At 54.3% G+C, this 25,485-nt stretch overlaps 11 protein-coding genes across 11 annotated transcripts; 7 read left to right on the forward strand and 4 right to left on the reverse strand.

Annotated features, from left to right (window-relative positions):
• Positions 1-125: 125 nt before the first annotated feature.
• GTG2401 (transcription elongation factor SPT4) lies at positions 126-767 on the reverse strand (the record flags this gene model as incomplete). The annotated part of the gene is made up of 3 exons (XM_003849096.1): positions 126-259; positions 316-368; positions 465-767. 3 exons carry the CDS (start codon positions 723-725, stop codon positions 226-228), a joined length of 348 nt encoding a protein of 115 aa, XP_003849144.1.
• A 1,003-nt stretch (positions 768-1,770) lies between these two features.
• On the forward strand, positions 1,771-2,898 carry MgPPT1 (MgPPT1, serine threonine phosphatase 2A catalytic sub-unit like protein; the record flags this gene model as incomplete). The annotated part of the gene is made up of 2 exons (XM_003848805.1): positions 1,771-2,559; positions 2,827-2,898. The coding sequence occupies 2 exons, from the start codon at positions 1,771-1,773 to the stop codon at positions 2,896-2,898; spliced, it is 861 nt and encodes a 286-aa protein (XP_003848853.1).
• A 234-nt stretch (positions 2,899-3,132) lies between these two features.
• Positions 3,133-4,987, reverse strand: MgAMN3 (putative 1,2-alpha-mannosidase; the record flags this gene model as incomplete). The annotated part of the gene is made up of 2 exons (XM_003849095.1): positions 3,133-3,739; positions 3,801-4,987. 2 exons carry the CDS (start codon positions 4,985-4,987, stop codon positions 3,133-3,135), a joined length of 1,794 nt encoding a protein of 597 aa, XP_003849143.1.
• A 371-nt stretch (positions 4,988-5,358) lies between these two features.
• On the forward strand, positions 5,359-6,520 carry MYCGRDRAFT_76271 (replication factor C subunit 4; the record flags this gene model as incomplete). Its single annotated transcript, XM_003848806.1, has 3 exons — positions 5,359-5,447; positions 5,501-6,244; positions 6,298-6,520. The coding sequence occupies 3 exons, from the start codon at positions 5,359-5,361 to the stop codon at positions 6,518-6,520; spliced, it is 1,056 nt and encodes a 351-aa protein (XP_003848854.1).
• Positions 6,521-8,152: 1,632 nt separating this feature from the next.
• On the forward strand, positions 8,153-10,063 carry MYCGRDRAFT_101415 (uncharacterized protein; the record flags this gene model as incomplete). Its single annotated transcript, XM_003848807.1, has 2 exons — positions 8,153-9,281; positions 9,999-10,063. The coding sequence occupies 2 exons, from the start codon at positions 8,153-8,155 to the stop codon at positions 10,061-10,063; spliced, it is 1,194 nt and encodes a 397-aa protein (XP_003848855.1).
• A 1,480-nt stretch (positions 10,064-11,543) lies between these two features.
• On the reverse strand, positions 11,544-12,560 carry MYCGRDRAFT_49044 (uncharacterized protein; the record flags this gene model as incomplete). The annotated part of the gene is made up of 1 exon (XM_003849094.1): positions 11,544-12,560. The coding sequence occupies one exon, from the start codon at positions 12,558-12,560 to the stop codon at positions 11,544-11,546; it is 1,017 nt and encodes a 338-aa protein (XP_003849142.1).
• Positions 12,561-13,374: 814 nt separating this feature from the next.
• MYCGRDRAFT_76276 (uncharacterized protein) lies at positions 13,375-14,081 on the forward strand (the record flags this gene model as incomplete). The annotated part of the gene is made up of 4 exons (XM_003848808.1): positions 13,375-13,407; positions 13,460-13,819; positions 13,879-13,945; positions 13,995-14,081. 4 exons carry the CDS (start codon positions 13,388-13,390, stop codon positions 14,022-14,024), a joined length of 477 nt encoding a protein of 158 aa, XP_003848856.1.
• A 2,261-nt stretch (positions 14,082-16,342) lies between these two features.
• MYCGRDRAFT_96201 (uncharacterized protein) lies at positions 16,343-19,020 on the forward strand (the record flags this gene model as incomplete). The annotated part of the gene is made up of 4 exons (XM_003848809.1): positions 16,343-16,940; positions 17,500-18,024; positions 18,318-18,383; positions 18,449-19,020. The coding sequence occupies 4 exons, from the start codon at positions 16,343-16,345 to the stop codon at positions 19,018-19,020; spliced, it is 1,761 nt and encodes a 586-aa protein (XP_003848857.1).
• Positions 19,021-19,343: 323 nt separating this feature from the next.
• Positions 19,344-21,069, forward strand: MYCGRDRAFT_96202 (uncharacterized protein; the record flags this gene model as incomplete). Its single annotated transcript, XM_003848810.1, has 5 exons — positions 19,344-19,588; positions 19,786-19,923; positions 19,977-20,059; positions 20,146-20,644; positions 20,748-21,069. The coding sequence occupies 5 exons, from the start codon at positions 19,344-19,346 to the stop codon at positions 21,067-21,069; spliced, it is 1,287 nt and encodes a 428-aa protein (XP_003848858.1).
• Positions 21,070-21,587: 518 nt separating this feature from the next.
• On the reverse strand, positions 21,588-23,627 carry MYCGRDRAFT_111025 (uncharacterized protein; the record flags this gene model as incomplete). The annotated part of the gene is made up of 2 exons (XM_003849093.1): positions 21,588-22,665; positions 22,768-23,627. 2 exons carry the CDS (start codon positions 23,528-23,530, stop codon positions 21,872-21,874), a joined length of 1,557 nt encoding a protein of 518 aa, XP_003849141.1.
• A 184-nt stretch (positions 23,628-23,811) lies between these two features.
• Positions 23,812-25,465, forward strand: MYCGRDRAFT_101417 (uncharacterized protein; the record flags this gene model as incomplete). The annotated part of the gene is made up of 2 exons (XM_003848811.1): positions 23,812-24,482; positions 24,552-25,465. The coding sequence occupies 2 exons, from the start codon at positions 23,822-23,824 to the stop codon at positions 25,292-25,294; spliced, it is 1,404 nt and encodes a 467-aa protein (XP_003848859.1).
• Between the last annotated feature and the right edge of the window lie 20 nt (positions 25,466-25,485).

Below are 25,485 nucleotides of genomic sequence, written 5' to 3' on the forward strand. Positions count from 1 at the left end.
CAGATGAAGTAAAGAGCCCATTAGGGATCGTTTCGCTCTCTGTGCTCATATTCTTGGGCGGACAGACGATCCCGAGGTCTTGTGAGCGGCAATGTTCTTCTTTCTGCCAGGGAAGCAACCTCGTTACTTTCGTATGCTTTCTGCGAAGGCACCTCGCCTCATGCGAGACTTTTCCATCGCTGAAACCTTTCAGAATCCAATCTGAGCGGAAGCCGGAGGGTTCGATCACTGCTCATCGGTGCTCTGGCTGCCATCTCGCCTGCATCTCATCAGCACATGTCTCAACATTTCCATCCAGATGGGAGTTTCACTCACGGCATATAAGTGACCCCCGCACTCTCCGCCGCAACAATATAATCATCACTCAACTATCCACAAAAGTCAGCAACGAACCCTCAACCAACTCCCTTCCCCAACCAGCTCCTCCACCGTGAAACAAACAAAGAACCGCAGGCAGTACTCACCACCCCATTCACCTTGACAGCATACATCCCTGGCACATACCCCTCCAGCCTCTGCCACTTAGCCACCCAACTCGTATTCGTATCGTTGACCTCCATAACCCCCTCGAAGACTTCGGACGTGCACTCGGCGACCACGTCGGAGGAATTGCGCATCTCGAGAAAGTGCTCGCAGTTGGGGCAGCCGTTTTTGATGAAGCGGGAGTGTGGTTGGACGAAGGAGCAGATTAGGCAGGCGCGGAGGGAGCGGGGAAGGGCGGACATTTTGACTGAGTTGATGGGAGTTCGATGTATTGTCTTGTGGTGGGTTGAGCTGGTTTGGGTTCGTGAAAAGGGTGTCGATGGAACAAAGGACAAAGGTCTGGAATGTCGTTGTTTGAGGCACGTGCCGACGCGGGACCGGACCCCTCTCCGCTTCAAGCGGCAGGGACTCGGATGGAAATCTAGAGGTGACGATATTCCACACCCAAAGTCGACAATTCTGAAGAAGAAGATTCCCGGCTAACAACATCACATCCCCGCTGCTTGAGATTTGATTCTCGTTGATACTCTCCGAATTGCTCCGAGCTGTTTCAATAGATTCTCCTACACGACCTCTCCTTCTCATCGCCAGCAGTCCAGAGATCTCCACCAGATCGCAGCTCGCCCACCATGGCGATCGAAGAGGTTGGTCTCGTCGTCAACACATATCCTAGCATCCACTCATACTGACTCTCACCAGGCAGTAGCCCTCAAGAACAAGGGCAATGAGCATTTCAAAGCTCGCGACTGGCCCGCAGCAGTCGACTGCTACAACCAAGCCATCAAGCTCGACCCCAATGAACCCTCATTCTACACCAACCGAGCCCAAGCACACATCAAACTCGAATCATACGGCTACGCCGTCGCGGACGCCACAAAAGCCATTGAGCTCGACTCAAACTTCGTCAAAGCATTCTACCGAAGAGCGGTCGCCAACACTGCCATTCTCAAACATGCCGATGCAATCCACGACTGGAAGGTCGTTGTGCGGAAGAACCCTGCGGACAAGACTGCGAAGGCGCAATATGATGCGTGTCAAAAGATGGTCAAGCGGGATGCATTCCTCAAAGCGATCGAGGTAGCTGATGCACCCTCTGCCGCGGAGGGACTGGACGTGGAGAACATGACCGTGGAGGACACATACGACGGCGTCCGACTAAAGAATGAAATGACACAAGAGTTCATCGACGACATGATCCAACGCTTCAAAGACGGCAAGAGACTCCACCGAAAATACGTCTTCCAAATCATCCTCGCCGTCAAAGACATTGTCTACAACGAAGCCACCATGGTCGAAACCCAAGTCAAATCCGACACGAAGATAACCGTCTGCGGCGACACCCACGGCCAGTACTTCGACCTCCTCGAAATCTTCCGCCTCAACGGCTTCCCCTCCGCCTCCCACGCCTACCTCTTCAACGGTGACTTCGTCGACCGCGGGAGCTGGTCCTGCGAAATCGCCCTCCTCCTCTACGCCTACAAGTGGCTGTTCCCCTCCTCCTTCTTCCTCAACCGCGGCAACCACGAAACCGACGACATGAATCGCATGTATGGCTTTGAAGGCGAGTGCCGCGCGAAATACAACGAGCGCGTCTTCAAACTCTTCTCGGAATCGTTCTCCGCCCTCCCCCTCGCCACCCTAATTGGCGACAAATATCTCGTCCTCCACGGCGGCCTCTTCTCCGACGACTCCGTCACACTGGACGACATCCGCAAACTCAACCGCCACAACCAACGCCAACCAGGCCAAGCAGGTCTGATGATGGAAATGCTCTGGACGGATCCTCAAACCGAACCCGGTCGTGGTCCCTCCAAACGCGGTGTAGGCCTACAATTCGGTCCCGACGTCACGAAGCGCTTTTGCGAGAAGAACGGCCTCGAAGCGGTGATTCGCAGTCACGAGGTGCGCATGGAGGGATACGAAGTCGAGCATGATGGACGGTGTATCACGGTTTTCTCGGCGCCGAGGTATTGTGATTCGACGGAGAACAAGGGCGCGTATATCAATATCGAGAGCGACTTGAAGCTGCAGTTTAATAAGTTTGATGCGGTGCCGCATCCGGATATTAAGCCGATGGTGAGTCCGGCATCCCGAGAAAGACACAATGAACAGGAGACTAACACGCATTACAGGCCTACGCGAATAACGGCATGCAAGGCATGATGGGCATGTAAAACGGATCAGCGACGACGACGGACGATACTGTGAAAACGATGATGTGCGATGTCTGATGAGCATGAAGGGCGGGATTACACGACTTGGACATGATGCATGTGGGACGGGCGATCTAGAAGGGACTTGCTTGACATAGCGCTGGCGACGGCGGTGGGTGTCCTTTCGAAGCACGGGAGCAACGAGTGTAGGACGCGGGCAGAGCTGCAAGGAGGAGGCGGCTGCGATCCGGGGTTCTTTTGAGTCGTTGCGATGTAAAGGAACCCACCTGTTTCGCTAGCCCTCGTGGCGCCGCTCTTGTCGCCATGACTGCGCAGACGGCGAGGGTCGCACACATCGTACATAAAACCTCATACACCAAGCTCTCGGGCTCCGAAGCAAGAGACACCGACTTTCATGCTCAGAGAAATTTTCGATACTCCTGTCTATCCTCCAACCTCGACCAAACCCTCACCCGGAATCTAGGTATCTGCTCATTCACGTCCCCGCCCTCCGAAACGCATGCGCCTCGGTATTGAAAACCCACTGATCCAAACTCACCACATCCGGCTCCGAAAACACCAAGTAAAAATACTTCAACGTCTCCGCCGTCCAGAAACTCTCCATACTATCCATTCTGACATCCCTCCCTTGCTCATCCAACTCCGCCTGCGAGAACGTCACATCCTCCAACGCAGCATTACCCAGCGGCGTGGTCGTCGCATTGACGATCGACTGGAACATCTCCCACGCTGCGTCGAGCAGACTGGGATCGCCGGTGGTGCGGTAGAGGATGAAGACCGACTCGATGGCTTCCGGGCGGAGGATGTACCGTCGGTCGCCGATGGAGGTGAAACCTTTCGGGAGACGGTGGTGCGCGATGAGCTCGTCGATGGAGGGAGAGGAGTCCGGGTCGGAGTGGATGGTGGAGGCGATTTCGGCGCGCCATTTGGACTCGTCCCAGGGGCAGGGGGAGTCTTTGGAGTCGCACGGGGTCATGGAGAATATTTCGGGCATGATGCCCATGGGGAGGGCGCGGTAGGTGTAGATGCAGCCTTGGGTGAGTTTCTGGGCGATTTCGAGGTGGTCGGATTGTTGGAAGAGTCTGTTGAATGATTAGCACGCTGAGACTGTGTAGGGCAGGGTGGGTGGAGAGATTTGCGTACTTTCCGCCCAGCGCGAACATGCCGCCGGCGAAGCAGACAAGGTGTTGGCCTTGAGCTTCGAGTTGAGGTGGACTACCCATTTCTACGCGGACGCTGCCGGACATGAGGATGTCGGCGTTTTCGGGTGTCATTGGCTTCCAGAGGTTGTATTTGATGGCTGTCTTCATGCTTTTGGTGTAGAGCTTGGAGTACATCTCATCAATGCCACCGAGTAGAGCGTGCATTTTTGGGAAGTACTCGTACAGACTGTCGGACATGGCTCCCAGCGTGAAGAATGTGTCTGCTGTAAAGTCGGAGTCCCGGCCGTTCACGCTGACAGGGAACATTCCGGGCAGATGAGTATCGTCTTGTTGTGCTGCGAATAGCTTCATGATCCGATGCGTGGCGTCGTACCATCTCATGTCGCCGGTGACTTGGGATAGATGGGTGAACTCCATCGTGAGAGATCCAATCTCGGCGACTAGAACCACAGGATCGGCCTCTTGAGGTCCATTGAGAGCTGCTTGAGGCTTCCATCGAGTGATGGGCATCCTATTGGGTGTGTCGAAGGCCTTGAGAAGCATCTCGCCGAAGTCCTTGGCCCTTTCCAACAAGCGCTTGTCAGCGCTGAGGTCGTAAGCAGCGAGGAAGCCGCCCAGATGTCGAATCGTAGTCTCAAACACATTGACGGTCTCTGTGGTCGACGTTCCCAGATCGATGTCCATACTGGCTGTGACGGCTTCCTCGAACTCGTCTTTGAGTCCCATGATCCATAACGTATCCAGATTGTCCACCAAAGTGGCAGCCCAGCCACCGAAGCCCTGACCATAACCCGCATGAATCGGCGTCAGCTCATCGTGCATCCACGCGTGACGTCTATACGATTTCCAGCATCGCTCAAAGGTCGCCTTGACAGCGTGTTGTCGCTTTCTTCTGATAGCAGCATGTTCCGCGGTCTCGATTGCAAAGTCAAATTGCACTTTCGGGAGCTTCTTCGGCTTGGTGCTGGGTATCGATTGAATTTCTCTCACTGGGAAATGAACAGGAACATTGTCCCAATGGAAACGACCGTCCGTATGCTTCTGGGGGAGTTGAAAGGTACTGTCATGTCGGATTCGAGATGTGAGTCCGTCTTGGAAATGCCATATGACCAGAAGCGTGAGAATTGCGCTGGCGGCATATGTGGCGTATCGACGCCGGGTGATCATGTTGAGAATGTTGAGAATGTTGTCGCCGTCTTCATGTCATTCTGTTTGATTTGATGTAATGTGTGTCTAGCAGACGATGAGGCGGATATGTCAGCTGTGAGTGAGATGATGTTGACTCGCCGCTGACACGAGCTTGTGAAGGAGGAAATGAGGGACAAATGGGACAAAAGAGCACAGGACGGACGGACATTGTGCTATCTACTGGAGAATCGAAGGCAAGCAAGGTGGTTGTATCAGAAAGCTGGGCAAGGATGCAATGCAAAGAATGCTCGTCGTCACAAGGGTGCACGCTAGCGCGAGTGGGTCGCGTCGGTAGGCGCGTAAACCTCAAATTGAAAGTCCCAGCTCATACATCAACCATCCACAACATCATGGCGAGAGCAGAGTCATCAAAGGATGCCGAGACCAACGGAGTCAAGGCGAACACGAGGGGTGCTCCTGCAAACTACGAGCTTCCTTGGTGAGCATACCACACTGATACCTCCTACGACACTCCTCACTAACGATTCACAGGGTCGAGAAGTACCGCCCGGTATTCCTGGACGACATCGTCGGCAACACCGAGACCATCGAACGCCTGAAGATCATTGCAAAAGATGGAAATATGCCTCATGTCATCATCAGTGGCATGCCTGGTATTGGAAAGACGACCTCTGTCCTCTGTCTCGCGAGACAGCTACTGGGAGATGCCTACAAAGAAGCAGTGCTGGAGCTGAACGCATCCGACGAGCGTGGAATCGACGTGGTGCGGAATCGGATCAAGGGTTTCGCACAGAAGAAAGTCACACTTCCAGCAGGACGACAAAAGATTGTGATCTTGGACGAGGCGGACAGCATGACATCTGGAGCACAACAAGCGTTGAGACGAACGATGGAGATCTACTCAGGCACAACAAGATTCGCCTTTGCTTGCAATCAGAGCAACAAGATCATTGAGCCGCTACAGTCGAGATGTGCGATCCTGCGGTATGCTCGCCTGACGGATGGACAAGTGGTGAAGCGGTTATATCAGATCTGTCAGGCAGAAAAGGTGGAGTACAGTGACGATGGAATTGCTGCACTGGTCTTCAGTGCCGAGGGTGATATGAGACAAGCGATCAACAATTTGCAGAGTACGCATGCAGGGTTTGGCTTCGTCAATGGCGACAATGTCTTCCGTGTGGTCGATAGCCCGCATCCTATCAAGGTGCAGGCGATGATAAAGAACTGTCAGGAGCAAAAGATTGATGATGCTCTGGACGGCTTGAAGGAGCTGTGGTGGGTGCTATGTCTCGCTCTCAGTACATCAACGTTAGCTTACATGACGACAGGGATCTCGGCTACTCGTCGCACGACATTATCAGTACCATGTTCAAGGTCACCAAGACGATTCCCTCGCTCTCAGAGCACACCAAGCTGGAGTTCATCCGCGAAATCGGCTTCACGCACATGCGTATATTGGAGGGCATGCAGACGTACTTGCAGCTCGCAGGGTGCGTGGCCAAGCTATGCAAGCTGAACATGAAGCCACAGCTGTTCGATCTGCCAAAGTGATGAGTGAAGGGCAGACCGATGCGGACTGGCGACGATATTTGTGACATTTTAGCGTGGCGCTGGGAATGGTGATGATCGACCTTTGTCGAGGGCAGCAATGGTGGAGACATATCGGAGCGAGAACATACAGCAACGCCAATACTGGCCTCCACTCTCGTACATATGGATTGTCTGGGCACGAGAACTGATGCATTTCGTTTTCGACGGCAAGGAAGTTGATAGCCGACTGGAGGACGAAAGGCCTCTGAACAATATGGCGAGCGATCAAGGCGATATCAATGCTCTGACGATCCACCGTTCGACGATTCGCATTCGTGTTCGCGCGAGAGTCGCAAGCTGGCCCGTTGCTTCTTCAGCCTCATGGGCATGCCAAGGACAATCCTTGCTTCCACATGCTTGACCGTTTTCACACAACACCTCACTTCAACCGTGAATCATGATCCACGACCACACCTTACTATGCTGACTTTCCCGAATCATGTTTCACGACCTCCCTCGGACGGCACGAAATGTCCGACGCTCTCGCGCAGGTACACCTCCGTGCATTGACAATGGCCGAATCTGGGACGCCTTTCTCACGCATCGCGCCGTGCGACCATCGCGGAGCCAATCGACACTCAGCGGAGCAATATTGCCCGTGTCGACTGACTGTCGCGCAGTCGGCGAGGACACGCCCGTGCTGAACAGCTTCGATGAAAGTCTCCGCGGAGCCCAAAGTATCAGCTCGTTGGGCAAGATGCACGCCGCGGCGTCGACATCTATCCTGCATGAGCATACCCAATCTGTCCTGCGACTATTCCGACTCCAGTTGTGCAACGTTTTGCAGCATCAGCTCGGGCACTTGAGGCCAACAGGTCAGATCTGGTCCCTCGTCCACCGCAGTGATGGAGTCGCTGGCTTCTGTGATGAGGTCTGAGGGCTATATCAGGACTTGCACTCCTGCGCATCGTCATGAAAACCTCATTGCAGCATGGTAGTACACATGCAGCCAAGCGATCATATGTCCGTACCAGTTTCCGCAGCCGCAAGTGCAAACTAAGATCTCGTCCACAAAGCTCCCGACTACGTATGCGCCACAAGCCGCGCGCTTGCATCCAACACACATACACTCCCATCTCGAACGGTGTCTTTGATCATGCATTTCTGGTTTGGTGTTCTGTAAGACATCTTACTTACCTTCTGATACACCATTTGAACTCCATTTAAACAAGAGTTGGAAGGTTCGCACCCAACAAACAACAATTCCATTTCTTTGCCTCCGGCTTTGTCGGCTTGACCGCCACCGTCTACAGCCGTCCAGCCGCCCAGCATCATACACCACTTTCTACCCAAAATCCAGCCGCGTCATCCTGGATTGCGTATGGGACAAGACTTATTGCCCGAATAGCCTGTCTTTAAGATCTCATTCTCTGCTTGTATTCTATCTCCCCTCTCACTGACACAACTGCAACAACACAACGACCAGCAATGAGGAATTTCACAGCGATCGCCACCTCGGCGTGCATCCTCACAAGCGCCACAACAAATGCGCTCACACTGTTGAAACGAGAAGATGGCCAACAACCACGGGTCGTGGAACATGCTATCCAGCGGAAACATGTCACCAACCCCATTCAACGACATCTGAACCGCATGCGAAGACGAGACAACACTGTTTCTGTAACACTCGACAACGAGGCAACACTTTACTACATGAACGCATCGATCGGTACTCCTGGGCAGAACTTCCAATTACACATCGACACTGGTAGCAGCGATCTCTGGGTGAACGTCCCAAACAGTCAGCTTTGCGAACGATATAGCTGCGGCGAATCTGGAACATACGATCCAAGGGACTCTTCGACATACCAATACCTCAACAGCGAGTTCAACATCTCTTACGCCGATGGATCCGGATCATCCGGCGACTACGTGCTCGACAAAGTCGCTTTCGGGGACGTGACACTGGATAGTCAACAATTCGGTGTTGGCTATCAATCATCCTCAGAGGAGAGCATTCTGGGCATTGGCTACACCCTCAACGAAGTCGCCGTACAATACGCCAACGGCGGCACATACCCAAATTTGCCAGTAAACCTGATGCTCAACGGCTACATCAGCACGAACGCTTACAGTCTCTGGCTGAACGATCTGGACGCCTCCACCGGATCGATCCTCTTCGGCGGCGTGAACACCGACAAGTACATGGGGGAGCTCCAAACCCTGCCCATCATCAAGACATTCGGCTACTACGCCGAATTCGTCATCGCACTGACCGCCATCGGCGGAAACGGCACAGACGGTTCCATTGCCAACAACATCAACCTGGGCGCTCTCCTCGACTCCGGTAGCTCTCTCACCTACCTTCCCAACGATATCACTCAAACCATCTACAACCAAGTCGGTGCCTCCTACGACGCGGAGCAACAGGTCGCGATCGTCGACTGTGACGTTGCTAACTCGGACGCCACTCTCGACTTCACCTTCTCCTCCCCTACGATCCGTGTGCCGATGAACGAACTCGTCATCCTCGCTGGCTACCGCGGTCGGCAACCCATCTGCATCTTCGGTATCGCACCAGCCGGTGGCAGCACGCCTGTTCTCGGCGACACCTTCCTCCGCAGCGCGTACGTGGTCTACGATCTGACTGGTAACACCATCTCCCTTGCGCAGACGAAGTTCAACTCCACGACCGACTCGATTTTGGAGATTACCAACTCGACCGGTGTGCCCGGTGCGACGGAGGTGCAGAATGCGGTCACGAGTGTTGCAGTTGCGACGGGTGGGGCAAGGATTCAGGGCTTCACGACGACGTTGACGGCTGCTGCTGCGGAGCCTACGATGGCGCCCGGGTGGAATGTGGCTATGTTGGGGGCGGCGGGTGCTGGATTGATGTTTGCTCTTTGATCATGTTGAATGTTTTGAAATTTCTGGTTGGTGCACAGTACGCATTGTGAGCGTTTGAGCAGACGATAAACATTGGCATGGTGGAGGTATACAGAACTTCCGGTGCGCAATAGACAGTAGAAGATATGTCAACGATTTATGCGAGCCAAAAATGCATTTGGAGCGTTCGCGCAAGCACACGTTGCTGTCGATTGTATTATATTCCATTGAGCGTATTCAGTCACATGTTCGTGAGATGCCGAAAGCCCCTGTGCCAATAATCAGCACAATGACATATCGTGGAGTGCCCCAACGCAAGTCTCCTGAATGTCATGAAGCCGTAGCTGTCCCGTTCGCTTTCTCGAGGTTTATGTCCTAAGACTATACCAAAATCGCATCATGATCTCTCTCCGTCCGTATCGTAGTCCAGATGTACGCAACGCGAGCCCATTCGTCTTTCCAAGTCCCGCCTCGTATCTTGCCAAGTTCCATATCTTCTCCCGTACGTTGCCAGATTCCATATCTTCACCCGCGTGTGGCCGCTTCCCAGACTGCTTCCGGTATGATACCCCTCAACGTGACAACAAAAACTTGCTCTCCCGCTTGACCCTAGCCAAAGCCGCCTCCTCGTCCATAGCGGTCTCGTCGTCGTCGTCATCCATGTCCACATCCTGCTGAGCTTTCTGCCACACCTCGTTGTCCCGACGCTTCGCAGACATCATGGCGTCGTCCTTCGCATCACCACGCTTGCGTTTCGCAGCGGCTCCAAGCCCATCGATCATGGTAGAGCTGGAATTCATCTTGGAGCCAGGGATCTTGAAACCGGTGTCGGGAACCTCCTCCCAGAGCGTAAAGTTTGGCAGATCCCTCTCTGAGAGGCAGTTGTCTCCAGCCCTATGCGATCTTCAGTCAGTATCAAGTCATCGACAGTGCTCTCTTGAGAAGAGGAGACTCACCACTTGCGAACATCCCGCTCGATATGCTTCACCAGCAGACCATAGCCAAGCGTCTGCAACTTCTCGATCTTGAGCTCTCTTTCCAGGTCCTCAATGCGCTCGCGGTGGCGTTTCATGGTAAGTCCGGCGGTCTCAGCGTTCGTCCCGCGCAGCTCGACGTTCTCTTTCTCCACGCCCGAACTGTGGTCCTTCTCCTCGTTGAAGCGGCGCCTCAGATCTACGTTGTCCTTTTGAGACTCCTTGTACAGCTGCTGGTAGTCGAGCTTGGACTTGTCCTTGGATTTGGTGTTCGGCTTGGTGGCAGACTTGGAGACATCCTTACGGATGCCACCGGCTTGGTAAGTGCCTTTGCTGAAGCTTGACGTTGCTTTAGTGATCTCCGGCTGCTTGAGTGACTTGCTGGACGGCTGCGGTTTGGTGGAAGCCATGTTGTCGATGGTATGCTTCTTTCCTTGAACGACTTGCGAGTTGGTCTTGTCAGCTCTCGTTCGCCTAGTATAGTTCGGCGTTGCAGGAAACTGGTTTGAGGAAGGTGTGGATGCCCGATGAAACCATCAGCGATACCAAGGTCGGCAAAGCCTGGACCTTATACGCGGCAGCCCAGGATGCAGCCATCTCAGCATGGTCATATCGTCTGAAGTCTTCAGCGAGGACGATCATCGCTTTTTCAGGCATATCTTGGTGTACAAGCAGTCAACGATGCCCATTTGGCAGCTCACTTCGGTGAAGTCAATGGAAAGACATCACGAGCTCGTCCTCATTGGGATGTCTTGGCAGGGATGAAGCTCGAGTCTGAGCTTCACTTGGGCTTTTGCATGTGACAGTCCGACACTGAGGATAGCGCATTTTGAGAGGGCTAGAGTCGTCTGCGCCGGGCCTTGCAGCAAGCCTGCTCGCTGATTAGCAGAACGTGGATTCTGGCGTTGATGCTGGTCTTGAAGTCCCTGTATCGTTGTCGGTATAGGTAGTGAATAACATCCACAAGGCGTTGGCCCATCGTGTCGCTCTGGTGTCGGTGTCGAAGATGTCAAGCGCCGCTAGGTGAATTGCGCTTCGGTCACAGGCGGCTGAAAAGGCCCTGGCATTGTAGCATGTTCATTAAGCCAAATTTCCAGACTGACCGGTCCGCTATGCTAGTAGTATACCGAGCTCATGTCAACTCCTCGCTCTGAAGTATGCAACACATCGGCTCTAGGCCGAGTTCATCTCCTCTGCGACGCTTCCCATGTGGCGAACTCCCTCTTCACATCCTCCAGCTCCTTGTTCAAATGCTGCAACTGCTCATCGTAGTCCTTGAGGATCTTCCTCGTCCGGACCAAGACATCCTCCGGCACTCCGGCGGCTCCGCTTGCCCTCTGCGCATCATCTGCCCGTGCCGCAACTCGCTTGCCTTCTTCCTCCAACCATCGTGTCCGCTCTCGTAATGCCACCATCCGAGCCCATATTTCATCCTCTCTGCCCACAAACGCCGGATCGAAAACTTGCTTCTCGAGCCCCATCAACGTCTTGCGGAGACTCTCCTCTGATGCATCCAGAGCGTAGCCACGATTGCGCAACACCTGAACCTTCACTGCCAGTCGTAGACACCGTTGAGAGAGCGCCTGATGTTGCCGCTTGGCCGTTGCGATGCGCACGGTGATGCGTTGTTGATGCGCGTCCATGACGGCGGTCAAGGAGTTGTTCATCTCGTGCAGCCGACCGCGCATCTCTCTAATGATGTTCGCCTGCGTTTCAACACGACCCGCGAGAGCCTTGAAGCCCTTGACGAGGACTGGAACATATGCAAGGTTCGAAGCTTCCTGACCATCAACCTTTGGAGGTTCTGGCTTTTGTGACAAGGCCTCCTCCCAGCTCTGCTCATCTTCGCCGCGTGATGTGTCCGGGTAGAAGAATGGCGCGTACTCTTTGGGCACGGCGTTGTAGAGATATGTCTTGAGGATTGTGGTCACTGGTTGGTCTGGCGGGTTGTCCGGGTTCCACTTCGCTTGCAACGTTACAACTTGATCTGCGATTCGCTTCTCATTTGGTACTGTCGAAGCGCCTGAGAATTGAAGACGCTGGTACTGAGCGTGCGTCAGGGTATGGTTCATCGATCCCACTGTCACGGTCGTCGGGTTGAAGATGGATCCTGATTGCGGCTGATTTTGCTGTTGCTGCTGTTGCTGCTGTCCCTGCTGCGCGCTCGCGCCAAATATGGACTTGTTCTCCGGCTTGGTCATGGTGCCGAACATGGACACTGTAGGTGCGTTGAAGACCGAATTCGATGCGGCGGCGTTGTTGGCATTGGTCGGGTTGGACATGCCGCCAAATATAGACGAGAGACCATTGCTAGGCTGTGTCTGTTGTTGAGTGTTCGTGCTTCCTCCGAACAGTCCTCCTAGACCTGTTCCACCAGATGTCGTGTTGTTCGCCGTGCTTGATCCGAACAGTCCTCCTCCTCCTCCACCAGATGCATTGTTATTCGTCGTACTGGAACCGAACAATCCTCCTCCTCCTCCGGATGCGTTGTTCGTCGTGCTGGAACCAAAAAGACCGCCGGAGCCTGTATTTTGCTGCGCCGTGTTGTTATTACTGCCAGTTCCCAAGCCAGCGAATAGCCCTCCTCCTCCGCTTCCAGCATTGTTCTGCGATGGCTGCGAGAAAAGTCCACCACTGGGAGCTGTGCTCGATCCAAATAAGCCCTGCTGCTGGTTGTTGTTGCTCGCGCCGCCGAAGATGGAGCTCATGTCTGCGATCTAGAAGAGCGCGATCTGCGCTGCGAAGGTTGGAGAGGTGTCGATCTTTCAATTCATCGGGAGTATTCGTTTACAAGAAAAAACGTGCGACGGGCATGGATCTTGAGGACGTGTCTTTGAAAGTCTCACAATAAGAAGGAAAGGTGAAGCTCGCGCTTCACAAGACTCGTGTGAATCGCGACTGCCCGGCCAATCATCGGCAGCGAGTCGCGGCTGACTAAGATTGCTTCGACCTCCGCCCGACTTGAAGCTCGACGACATTGAGAATCCTCGTCTGATCGCACGTATTTGCACCGTCCACCACCGCCAGCATGGCCGCAAGACAACCTCGGTGGGTGAATCGCCATGCCACTGTAATCCCCCTCCCACTAACTCCCTCCCAGATTCAACCAACAGGTCCTCATCGACACCACTCCCCTCCCCGACAGCATCCCGAAAGTCCAAGAAATCGGCGCATCCTCTGCTCCACTCCTATCCGCCAGCTTCTTCATCGGTGCACGCTGCAAACCTTACAATGACGACTTCATGCTCTGCAAGACGGAGGCGAACGGAAAGGGCGAGACCGAGTGTCTGAAGGAGGGTCGCAAGGTCACGCGCTGTGCGGCCAGCGTGATTGAGGATATCAACAAGAGCTGCTTGGATGTGTTCCGACAACACTGGAAGTGCTTGGATAACAACAACCAACAGCTGTGGCAATGCCGTGCTGCGGAGAGGCAATTGAACAAATGTGTATTCGAGAACTTGTGAGTCGGCTGGGGAGATATGGACGGGAGATGGGAGACCATGCTGATACGATGAACAGGAAGTTGGAGAAGACGATTCCAGGCGCGCCAGAGAACGAGACTCCGGTTCACCTCAGGAAGAAGCAGGTATGTCGAGTGTTGTACGTGGAGCATACAAACGAGCTAACCAGTCTAGATCTATGCGCATTCACTCTACGGTCAATAGACGTGTAAAAAGATACTGCTTATGCAGGGTTCATGGCCACTCACCCCTCATTCTCCGGTGCCTTGCTCGGCTCTGCTTCCCTTGTATGGCGTGGTCGCATGTGATCGAGCGCGTAACTGAGCGTTCTCACCATTTCTTAGCTTTATCCAGCTTAAAGTCCAACAGTACTATCTAACAACACCGCCTAGCATCTCAACATCTCACACACAGCTCTAGCCACCGCCATGCTCCATGCAGATGGTCTCGGAGTGGCGCTCGTCCGCAACCACAAGGACTACAACTAGAAGAATGTGTCGCAGGACCATATGGAACAGTCGCTGAGGCACAAGAACGGTGACCGATTCTTGGATGACCGTTGTCTCGCGCACTATGCCGCGGTTCATCGTCAAATTCGCACCGACTCAGACGAGGTTGTGAAAGTGGCCATTCGATTCGACCCCAAGCTATTCAAGATGTTCACTAGCGATATCCTCCAGGTCAAGATCTTAGTGGGCAAGCACACGCACACACATCACATCGGCGAGCCCACTGGCGGTTTTGTCCATGCCGAAGTCCTTGGAATGCCTGACAGCGACAAAGGAATCGCACTTCCGTGCTCCAAGTCTCGCAAGGTCCTTTCCGCAGGTATTCGTTCGACCTCTCGAGGCTTCAGAGCAGCTGATGACACCGTTGCGATCTTCATCACTCGAGGAAGATTTGCGAGCGATCGCAAGAGCAGCCGGTCAGTGCGACGCTGGACAATTACTGTACTGTGTTCTGTACTAACGAATTTACTAGCAAGGACCTCGGATTCACTCCAATCGCCAGCAAGAACGGACACACGTATGCGTTTCAGTTTCAATGCCTTCCGAAAGGTAAGTTTCCGGCATTCAAGGTGCTAGCATAAAGCTAACCCGCGCCTCTGACAGGCTCTCCTTCGGCAACAGGACCATTTCCGAAGCCTAATAGCATCCTCGCCATGCGACCCTCCAGCAATCATGCCGAGATGCACAGGAGACTCACTACGCCAGCACTTCCGAGTCCCAAGCCTCGTATGACTTCAATCTCGTCCACTCCTACGCCATCGAACCCTACGACTAAATTCAATGCCCAAGCAACAGTTGGCCGAAACTTCGGAGAAGCGAGCCAAACAACCATTGCCTTCACTACAAACAAGCGCAAAGCGACCTCGGAGAATAGTGCTTACAGTCCGTCTTCGGACTACGACGGCAGTACCGTGAAGAAGCAGAAGTTCTCGAGCCAAGGACAAGTCGCCGACACGCAAGCATTGGAGCTCACTACGCCAGTTCAGACAAAGCTGTGGCGTCGTCCTCAAGACATCGGCATCGGCAAGCTGTCCAGAGAGATTATCGACCTCACTCTCGATGACTCTGCAGACGAGCCAGGGCTTCCTGTCAAGCCTGCCCTATCAGTCCAGAAGGATGCGGAAGATTTACCTGTCAAGGCCGTGTTCGCTGCACATGAGGACGAGCAAGAGATGGACGCCGAAGACGTGCTGCTAGAACTGCGAGAGGTGCAGCTTCAGCGTAGGCTGAGGGCTATGCAGAAGAAGTCCCGGCAGGGCAAAGTCTCGGAGAACGACATTAAGCGAGAAGGTGCCTGATTGCGCGAAGAAAGAGACAGTCATTTTGGGAATTCTACGGGATCATTGCGGTGGTAGCTTGCGGACCAAGGCATGGCGCGAAGCATGGCCGCTTGCACTCGCTACTTGCGATACATGAAAGTGCTCGTGAGATCGGCAAGAACAGCGTAAGTGTCTTCTTTCCTTGTTCTTCAAGGATAGGGTAGGGCTACAGCCCCGAGTGCAGCTTTAACTACGCACTTTGTTTCATCCCACGTTCATGCTTCAACATTGCAAATCTTTTGTTCGCGCGAAGATTATGGAGCTAACGGCAATACCGCCCAAGTCTCGAACTACTTTGGCTTAATATTCATTGAAGTGGGAGCCTGGAGCCGGTTCTACCGGATCGAGATCTTTGTCGGCTCACCGCCTACCATCGGGATGCAAGAGCGCCAGGGCTTGGACGACGTGGGATAGTCAGATACAGCTTTGTGGTCAGAGACGCAGGCCGCCGGCAGATCTCTTTCAGAGTGTTGTCGGCTCCAGCTTCAGCTGACCATATTATCAAGTCAGCGGTCAGCAGACAGCGTGCACTTCCTCATTCACGCCGAAGAGTTCTGGACCCTCGGCTAGTAATTCTTCACATGCCATTAATGCGATATCTTCAGACACTGTCTTGCATGTTTCCACACCGGTGCAACCGACATCACCGCCATCCGAGGCGATGTCAACTCCAACAACGTCCATGACTACGACAATGGCGCGCAGGATGCAATCACCCTCCCTCGTGGTGGCCGGGCATTTGCGACGCAGCGCAGAGCGCACCGAAGCGCAAAGAGGCGTATCCGGCACCAGCATGGCGCGCGGTATCATGACTCCCACCGCGCCACGCGCAAGGCGCGCTCGAAACTCAGACAGGCAATGCATTGCTGGAAAGAGCAAACAGTTGTCTAAGAGCGATCACAAGCGCAAGCCAGGACGCCCTGCATGGTACGACGAAGACGACGACGAGGAGCCCAGCTCCAAGCGGATCAAGAGGGAGTTTTCCGAGAGTGACATGTCAATGCCACTTCAGCAGGAAGCGAAAACGTCAGGAGAAGCTGTGAGCTCCGACTGCTGGCTTGAGGAGGCGCCCAAAGAGTTCGGCTGCAAGCTTAAGCATCACACGGCCTACGACGCACGGAAAGTCAACGAGGATTGGGACGAGCTTCCAAGTTACGACGAAGCACAGCACAGCGCGAGAGTTGGGTCGGGTGGCTTGTTCGACGGTGGAGATACGATGGAACTCCACAAGGAAGCAGAGCTCATCGATCGCCGGCTGGAGATTCTCAAGCAGTTAAGGGAGCACAGAAAGGGTGTGTAAGGAGGCAATGCAACCAAGCCCCGGCACAAGAGGATGAAGCGATCGGGAGGTCTTGCACGTGGCTTCCGACTCTGGGAACAGCGAATGCGTTGCTTTGAGGACACATTCAAAGCTGAAGACGCACCATCGCGATTGACTTCGGTGGCTTCGTTTTTCGAAGCATTCTGCAGTATTACTCTGCGTCTCCGGGGCTCGACAGGATGTCCCCCGCTCCAGTCACGGTGTCTGGGAGCGAGAGGCTAAGGGAAGAGCAAGACTCGTACTATCGCGATGCCTCGATCGGAGCCCCACGAGGACAAAATGACGGTTCAAACGATATCCTACTATTTCTCCCGGGCCTGCAAATCGATCAGCTCTCTCTCGTGACTTTATCCTTTGTTGACTCCGTACCGTTTGCGAAAAGCGCCCACTTAAGTACAGGCAGCACGCGAACATGCTTAGGACTTCGATCTCTGCAACTTATGACTTGGATCCAATCATGGCACTTCCATGTGAGGCTCTGCTTTCATCTTATGACAGCTCACTTACTGACTTCTGCCCTCAGACCGTAGGTTCGTGCTGCTCATTGTCACGAGCTCGCGACACTATCTGCCTCACTGCGCGGTCTCTTGACTTCGTCACGGCCCACTCTTCCATCCGCCAACATCCTCCATTTACCTACACACCACAACATCCTTGCGAGCCAACCGACGCAATGATCGCCGACGAGATCCACGTTCTGCTGCAGAGAGCGGACGGCAGCGAGGTCTCCGAGGCCAAATATCAAGACCATCGCGACACACACAAAGAGCATGCTGGTTTCAAGCTTTGCAGCACCCTCGTAGCAGTTGAGCCCGAAGAGACGATCAGGATAAAAGTTGTCCTCGGAGAGCACTTCCAGTGGTACGAAGCAGATCGATTGCTCATCACGATCTCCACTGGCACTCTCGAGGATCCGGTCAATGCATTCCAGACCCGACAGATTATCAGGAGTGATGAGATCGCTGATCAAGACTTCGTATTTGATTCTCTGCAGTTGTACGATTGGCATACGACGGATCAGATTCCAGTGGAGTTCCGAATGCCTCATCGAACAAGTAAGTCTAAGCAGCCCGATCCTGATGTTGCACAGGGACTAACTCAAGCAGCTTATTTCGATCACTCAATCATGGCCGATCGGATGGGTCGACAGATGTCTCGCCTCGCGTTGCCCGGCTGCGTTATGGCAACAATCACTCGCGGCAATGGATCGGCATCTGGCAGTGGCAGGTTGTACAGCAACGAGTCAATTGGGTGCGTACAATACTGCTACATGAACGACTTTGGCTGACATCATGGCTGGAAAGTGTCAATAAATACTTGGACGCTGCAATCTACGATGCTGCGACAGTTGAACGATTTTGTCCCCTTCAGAATCGCGACCGTAGGACACACTGCTTCGAGTTCAAGTCTCAAAGTAAGACGCTCTGCATAGCTATATTTCAATCATCGTTGCCAATACATACTGACTCGAAATTAAAGCTGCGGAACCGCTCGACGAAAGGAAGCGCCGTGCCAGCAGGATGGCAATTGACTATAGGACCAAGACGCTACGTGCGCTTTGTGGTTTCGGCGGCGTTCCGAGCCAACGACCACGGAAGTTGAAGCGTAGCAAGCTATCCACCACATCAGAGTCGACAATCCAACGCGATGATCTGAGGCTGAACGGAACAAATCAGAAGCTCGACGCAAAGCGAAGCAAGCATACGAGCAGCCGATGTGGCAAGGGAGATACATTGGCGGATCTTTCCGTATCCTTCCGAACCAAAGCCGATACCAACACTGCGTCTGGTAGAAGTGGATATAGCTGCTCTGTGAGTGAGAGGGATCAGGATGACGACGAGCCGGGTACTGGGATCAAAGCTGAACGTACAGAGATCGGTGGCATCAACGAGGCGCAACGCCCTTTCGTCGAAGCCCGCGCGGTCACACATGCCGCCGCATCCAAAGCTAAAAGAAAGGCCCGGCTATTGCTACAGCTCAGGAAAGTCGAGTTGGAAAAGCAGGAAGTGGACCTGCAAACGCAGCTGCTGGAGTTTGACGACACGGCTTAACGACAGACATAGCTGGTATGAGCCTGAAGCGGGACGAAAGACCGCACACAACGCCTGCATGCTTGACCGTTTCCCAGGGTTTGAGCGTGGCGGGACCGCTTTCGATACATCTTCCGTGGATGAGAGGCTTCTGCGACATTCGCGTTCATTCACTTCGCTTTGTCTTCGCTAGCGTGACTTGGGCGACGACGGGTACATTAGCGCGGAAAGCGGAAAGCCGGCCAAAACAAAATTCATCCGAATGTCAACAAACACAGAAAACAACAAAGCTCGAGCAAGACCAATTCCCTTCAAATTCGACATCCCGATAAGAGCATCTCAACATGCCGACGACCGTGGATTTCGACGCCATCAAAGTAGAGCTCCGCGACGCTGTCGACAATACAATATCGGCACAGAGCAATGGTAGCTCGAAGCAGAGACTCATCAAGGTACGACCTGGCGAGAAGTTTTCGGTATGCGTGGACTTCGGTGAAGTCACTGGGCGCGCACCCGGCAGCTACAGCGTGCAGATTTCTCTGTCGGTGAGCGCGAAGAAGCGAGAGAGAGGATGGCAGCGGCAGGACTGGTGCTTGGGCGACTCATCCGAAGGTGGACTCGTAACTTTTCGATCATTTCGGCTCTGGAGATATCCGCTATGTCATTCCACGAGCAGCCTCAATACTTACAGCACGGAGATATTCACTATGCCCAAGCCTGATGGTAAGGACAACTTCCACCACGCCTGGTGCGACCAAGCTGACCGTCCTACGACCATGCACACAGCAAGAAGCGCCACGCGAATCAGGCCGGAGATCAAGAGGAAGGCACGATCAAAGTCACCATCTCTCGTGTTAACATAGGATATGGCGCTGGCACTGCAGAAAACGAACTTCGACCGGAAGTTCCACACGGCGCTATAAAGTACGCTACGAATGTCTCCCTAATTGCAATCACTGCGACTGACCTGCAGCTAGGCAGGAAGACCGATCCATCGGTAAAGATGTCTTCGTTGTCGATCCAGGAACTTTCACCGACAGGCCGGCTTCAGCCAAAGCAAGTCCGCAGACCGTTTTCACCTACAGAAACATTGGGATCGGTATGTGCATGCTTTTCGGTCCTGCCTCTTAACTGACCATTCCACAGAATATGACAGTGATGAAGATGAGCCCAACAAAAAGCAGAGTCGGAACATGTTCCCGGAATCTCCTGTCGTGCAAGGGACTCAACGTCGCGCTGCTGCGGCGAAGGCCGATGCGAAACTGGAAAACATGAGCAGAGATCAAGAACAGCTCGGGATGATACTCAGTTCGGAACCGGAAGAGGACGGACCGCCGACACAAGCGTACAGTGAGGATGTAGTTTCGCCACAGACAACGCGCAAGGCCCGGCAGGGTCGCACAGCACGCAAGCAGCCTTCACGTCCCCAGAGCGGCCTCAGAAATGCTCGAAAAGACAAAAAGCCCGGTCATGATTCTGCAGATGAGAATGACCATCGACCTGAACACGTCACAACTCCGAAAGCCCGCCAGTACCGCAACGCACACGAGGCTCCGCGATCACCCGGTAGCCAGAAGGCCCACAGTGATAAACACAGCGCTCTTCGACCACGCGCGACGAACAAAACCAGACGCACAAGGGAAAGGTACGGCTCTGTGGAGGACAACAGAAGCGAAGCGCAATCATGCGTGGGAAATGAAACGGCGCCAACAGCAATTATGCAAGAACCTGATTATGCGGTCAGCAAGGTTGGGCAAGGCTCCAAGCGCAGCAGCTCCATTTCACGCATCAGACGTCAAGCAAGTCAAGGCAACCCCAAAGGCGGTAAACGCAAGCGTAGCGGAGAAGCGGTCGCCCCGAACACTGTGGCTCAAGATTCAGCGACAGCTGTCGATAGCCCAAACTTCCCCGGAGACGGAGAACCCAAGATCAGTTCTCCAAGACCACATGCTGACAGCGGGACTCCCTTCAGTGAGAATGCGGAAGAGGTCGATGGGATCTTTGTGTTCTCGAGAATTCCGCAACAGTCACAGCTTAATCCGCGGTCCGACGCTGGCGATGCCCTCGTGAAACGCGAACCGCTTGGTGGGACTCCGGTCAAAGCAAGAACAGAGCCGACTGACGAATCAACACCCGTGAAGCAGCAGGGAAATCTTGTCGGCAGCGGCGAGGAAGAAGATGCGGCGGTCGGAACGGCTCCTCAGCGTGCTCCTGAAGCTCCATCGAATCCAGCAGGTACGAGCCCAGTTGCAGCAAGTAGGTATCCCGAAGTCATTAGCAAAGAGACGGAGTCAACATTAAAGCCAACGATCAAAAGCCTGAAGTTGCGAATCGAATATGTCGAGGCCCAGATGCGACTTCGGGCAATCCGGATCAGAAAGAGTCGAGAGAAAGTAGAAGATGACGAACGGTACGCTGAGCTGGACGAGGAGAAGCACGCTTGTGAAGTCAAGAGGGGAGAGATGGAGGAGGCTCAAGAGGCGAAAGATCGGAGAGAGAAAGAGCTTGAGATGTCAAAGTGAGAAGTTCATGCTGCACGCTGATCGTCTCTGCTCGAAGGCCAGACCGAATTGAGGTAGCAGCTAGTTGTACAGAGACACAAGTCTCACCATGTCTTCATTTCCATCGTTCCTGGCGACAAAGCAGCCGCTTCCTTGATCGTCCGTTGATACAATGCCCCAAAGGTATGATACATCGCTTTTCCTCCTGGCGTTTCTTCTCTCTTCCCATGAGCCATGCAAATGCTCAAATGCGCTTACTGAAGCACACAAGTACTGGCACTCAGCCATTCCATGCAGTACATCGTCATTCGTACACGTGGTACATCTGCGAAGATACTGACAGCAGCTGTCCACTACCACGACGACTCTTCCTACGAGCGTGGGGCAGCGGCACCACCGTCAGAACCTCCACGAGGTCCACCACGGCCACGTCCTCCTCCACCACGTCCGCCTCTGGGCTCTCCATCGCCACGACCACCTCGGAATCCGCCACGACCGCGAGACTCTCCCTCACCACCACGGCCGCGGAAGTTGCCACGACGTCCACCGCGTCCACGGAACTCGCCGGAATCTCCTCCACGTCCACGAGGACCGCCACGACCGCGTGAGCGACCCGCGACCTCGTGGAAGCCGTCATCGGTGGCACCATTGGGAACAGCGACGTTCTCCTGAGCCCAGTCGTTGTTGTCCGCCTGCTCGCCTGGCGCCTTGGTGTCCCATGCTTCTCCTGCCACATTTCCGGAAGCCGCCTCTTGATGAGATGTGACATCGTCTGCCCAGCTAGAGCTCTGCGGCTGTTGCGGTGGGGCTTGAGCCGCCGGTGCGGGCATGTCGACCTCGTCAGCTGGACGCGGAATGACTTCGTAGCTCTCATCGAGACCGTGCTCCGCTCCACCAGAAGCACCCGCTGCGTTGTTGTCCCACCGCTCGCCTGCAGTGTTGCCGGCGGCGTCTCCTGAGTTGACTTGACCAGCTGCAGAAGCCTCAACCTGAGGCTCGAGGTGACCGTTGGGCTGATTCGGCGCTTCGAGCTCGGTCAAGCCGGCATTGACGATGGTCGGGTCAGAGCCAGCTTCGCCTCCTGTCGCTTCAGCGACCTGGTCCAACCATGCCTCCTCCGCCTGGTATGGGGCATGCTCGACTGCAGCTTGCTTGACTTGGGCATCTATTGTGATCGTTAGCTGCGTCCGACAGAAGAGGAAATGCAGCACGTGACATTAAGCCAGAGCTCGTGTCTGTCTACCCCGACTGGAAGGAGAAGACTCACAGTTGAAGTTGAGTGGATATCCATTGATGTCAATGACCTGCTCGCTGGATCCCTCAATGATGCTCAGAGCGGCGTCTACTGCCTTGTTGTCTCCACCGTAGACCGAGAGCAGAGCACCCTCAAATGCCTTGCTCTCCTCACTGTCTGCGTCCTCTTCAACCGTGCGCTTAGCAGCAGCAGCTCGCAAGAATTGGGAGAACGTGAGCAGCTTCTTGCGGAGCTCGGCGGTAGTGGCTGACACTGACTCAAGTCGCAGGTCATTTCTCAATTTCTCCGTCTCTTGCTGGTGCGCGGCGGTGAGTTCGTCTCTCTGCTTGATGAGTTTGGATTGGTAGTCGGCGTCGAATTTGCGGTAGTGCTCGATGCGTTCTTCGAGGTCCACGAGCTGTGCTTGGAGGCCCGGCTTCTTCAAAGCTGCCGCCTTTTGATCCTGATTAATCTTGCGTTGTGCGACCAAATCATCGAGCGACACGCCAGGGTTCTCCGAGATCACCACATCGGTCTTCTGCATACCGGAGAGCTTCTTGTTGATGTTGCGAATCGACTTTTGAAGCTCCTTCACGTAGGCATTCTCGGACGAATTGTCAATCTCGGCAATGGCAGAGGCTTCCTTGGAACCGTTCTGAGGAACCGCAGCAGATCCATTCGTGTCCGTTGTCGCGGCAGCTTCAGCCTTCGCCTTCTTCTTGCGTGCCGACTTGGACTCTCCGGTGCCTGTGACCTTCTCCACCAGCTCCTGAGCTTTCTCGACCACAGCAGCCATGGCAGATATTGTGATAGGAAGTGGGTACTCGGAGCGTTGTAATTCAGATGTTGGAAACGAGGTTCGTCGGAGTGAATGGGTCGATGCAGATGTTGTTGGTGATGGAGCGTCGGTGTTTGTGATGGAGCTTCGGCCTTGTGCTTTGAGCTTTTGGCTCGGTCTCGGATTTCGTCGGATTCGGAACGCGAGCTCGCCGACAGCGGCATCTTCTCTGATTCAAGATTCCATTCTCCGCGAATATATCTATCTTTCAGCCACCCTGCTGAAGGCGTCAACAGATCGCTGGCCAGCATGGCGGCTTCTCAGTCGCAAGCGCTTGCGAAGCGCAGCTCAGACACGGCGCTCATGCCGCCGCCGCCTGCTCCGAAACGACAAAAGCGGCCAGCGAAAGTCCTGGACGAGGATGTCTACTCCGATGCCCTCTCGCACATCATCGCGCGCGACTTCTTCCCTGGACTGTTGGAGACGGAAGCTCAGAAAGATTACTTGGAAGCTCTGGACAGCAACAACAAGGACTGGATTCGAGAGTCAGGGAGGAAGTTGTCCCAGGTCATGACGCCAGTGCCTGACGGGCAGCGAAGGTCTGGAAGAGGAACAAGTTTTACGCCTAGAAGGGCTGCCACGATTGGGGATACGCCACGAAGCTATGTCGGCGGCACACCCGGTCAAACCCCAATCAACGATGATTTCGCTCCAGAGGTTACAGCTCAAGAGGTCGACGTCAACCTGTCCTTGGGAGCATTTCAGGCAAAGTATACCTCCGAAGACAACGAGAGCTTCAACGAACTGCTCGACAAGCAAAACCAGAAACGCGCGGCGAAGTACACATTCTTCCACAACGGGAACAAGATACCATCAGCGAGGCAAATTGCGTATCGCGAGCGCGAGCAGAAGCTGGTGGGCAACGGTGGCTCGTCTTCGGATGCACTGGTCGCTGTTCAAGGGCCGAGTGGTGCCGTAATTACAACGAATGCCGCTGGAGAAGAACGCATGTCGGTAGCGCCAAATCGGCCATCTGCAGATCTCGACGCCCGACCAGCGTCAGTGGACAGCTTTCCCAACCGGCAGGGACCTCGCAACCAGTTCATGTTCGGTCCGGACAGTGTCGAAGACCGCCTCATCACTAGAGCACAGCTGGCGGAGGAAGCATCGAACGCGCCTCCCAAAGCAGTGAAATATGCAGCTACTCGGTTCCCGGCTGCTATCGATACAGAGCACATCGTCCCTGCAAGTCCATCCATGAGTGCAATTGACGCGGCCATAGCTGGTCGGCCCATGCCTGCGGACTCTGAATCCGGATATGGTGGCGCGGAAACACCCCGAGTGAATGGATACGCCTTCGTGGACGCAGAGCCTACTCCAAGCGAGCTAGGCATCCCAGTTTCCGATGAAGAGGCCGATGCCGCCGAGCGTGAAGCTGTCAGCAAGCTCCTGCCAGCGGTCGACGAAAGTCCAAATCCATTCAACATTGCAACTCGTAGCAAACGCGAAGACCTGCATCTCAGACTGGTCGAGAAAGCGGACTCAGGACGTAGAACGGGTGGCAGAATGGAGCAGCTTCGGAATCTGGGTATCACGCCGGGACGAACACCGACTCCGAAGTTCGCGAGCGCGAGCGGTCGCAAAGGCACAGCCATGACGCCTGCTGCGCAAAGTCTTGCTAACCGGATAGGCACGCCGCGTCGTCAAGGTGGAATCTTTGATGACGGACGGAAGGAGCAAGCCGGATGGACACCGACACCCAAAGTGAAGCGGCCAAGCTGAGAGACAAACGATACCCACGAACTGATGATTGATAATGCGATATACCTCGCTTTGGACCCCAAGGGTGACGGGTCGCAGATAAAGCTGAAGCGATTTGGTGGATGCAATGCAGCCTGAACCTTTGCTATTGGATATGAGCAGCTTGGGAGCGTCACACTTCAGGCAAGTACCGGTTCTATCGTTGTAGTCGA

This window comes from Zymoseptoria tritici, chromosome 10, assembly GCF_000219625.1.
Source record: "Zymoseptoria tritici IPO323 chromosome 10, whole genome shotgun sequence".
Classification (NCBI taxonomy): domain Eukaryota; kingdom Fungi; phylum Ascomycota; class Dothideomycetes; order Mycosphaerellales; family Mycosphaerellaceae; genus Zymoseptoria; species Zymoseptoria tritici.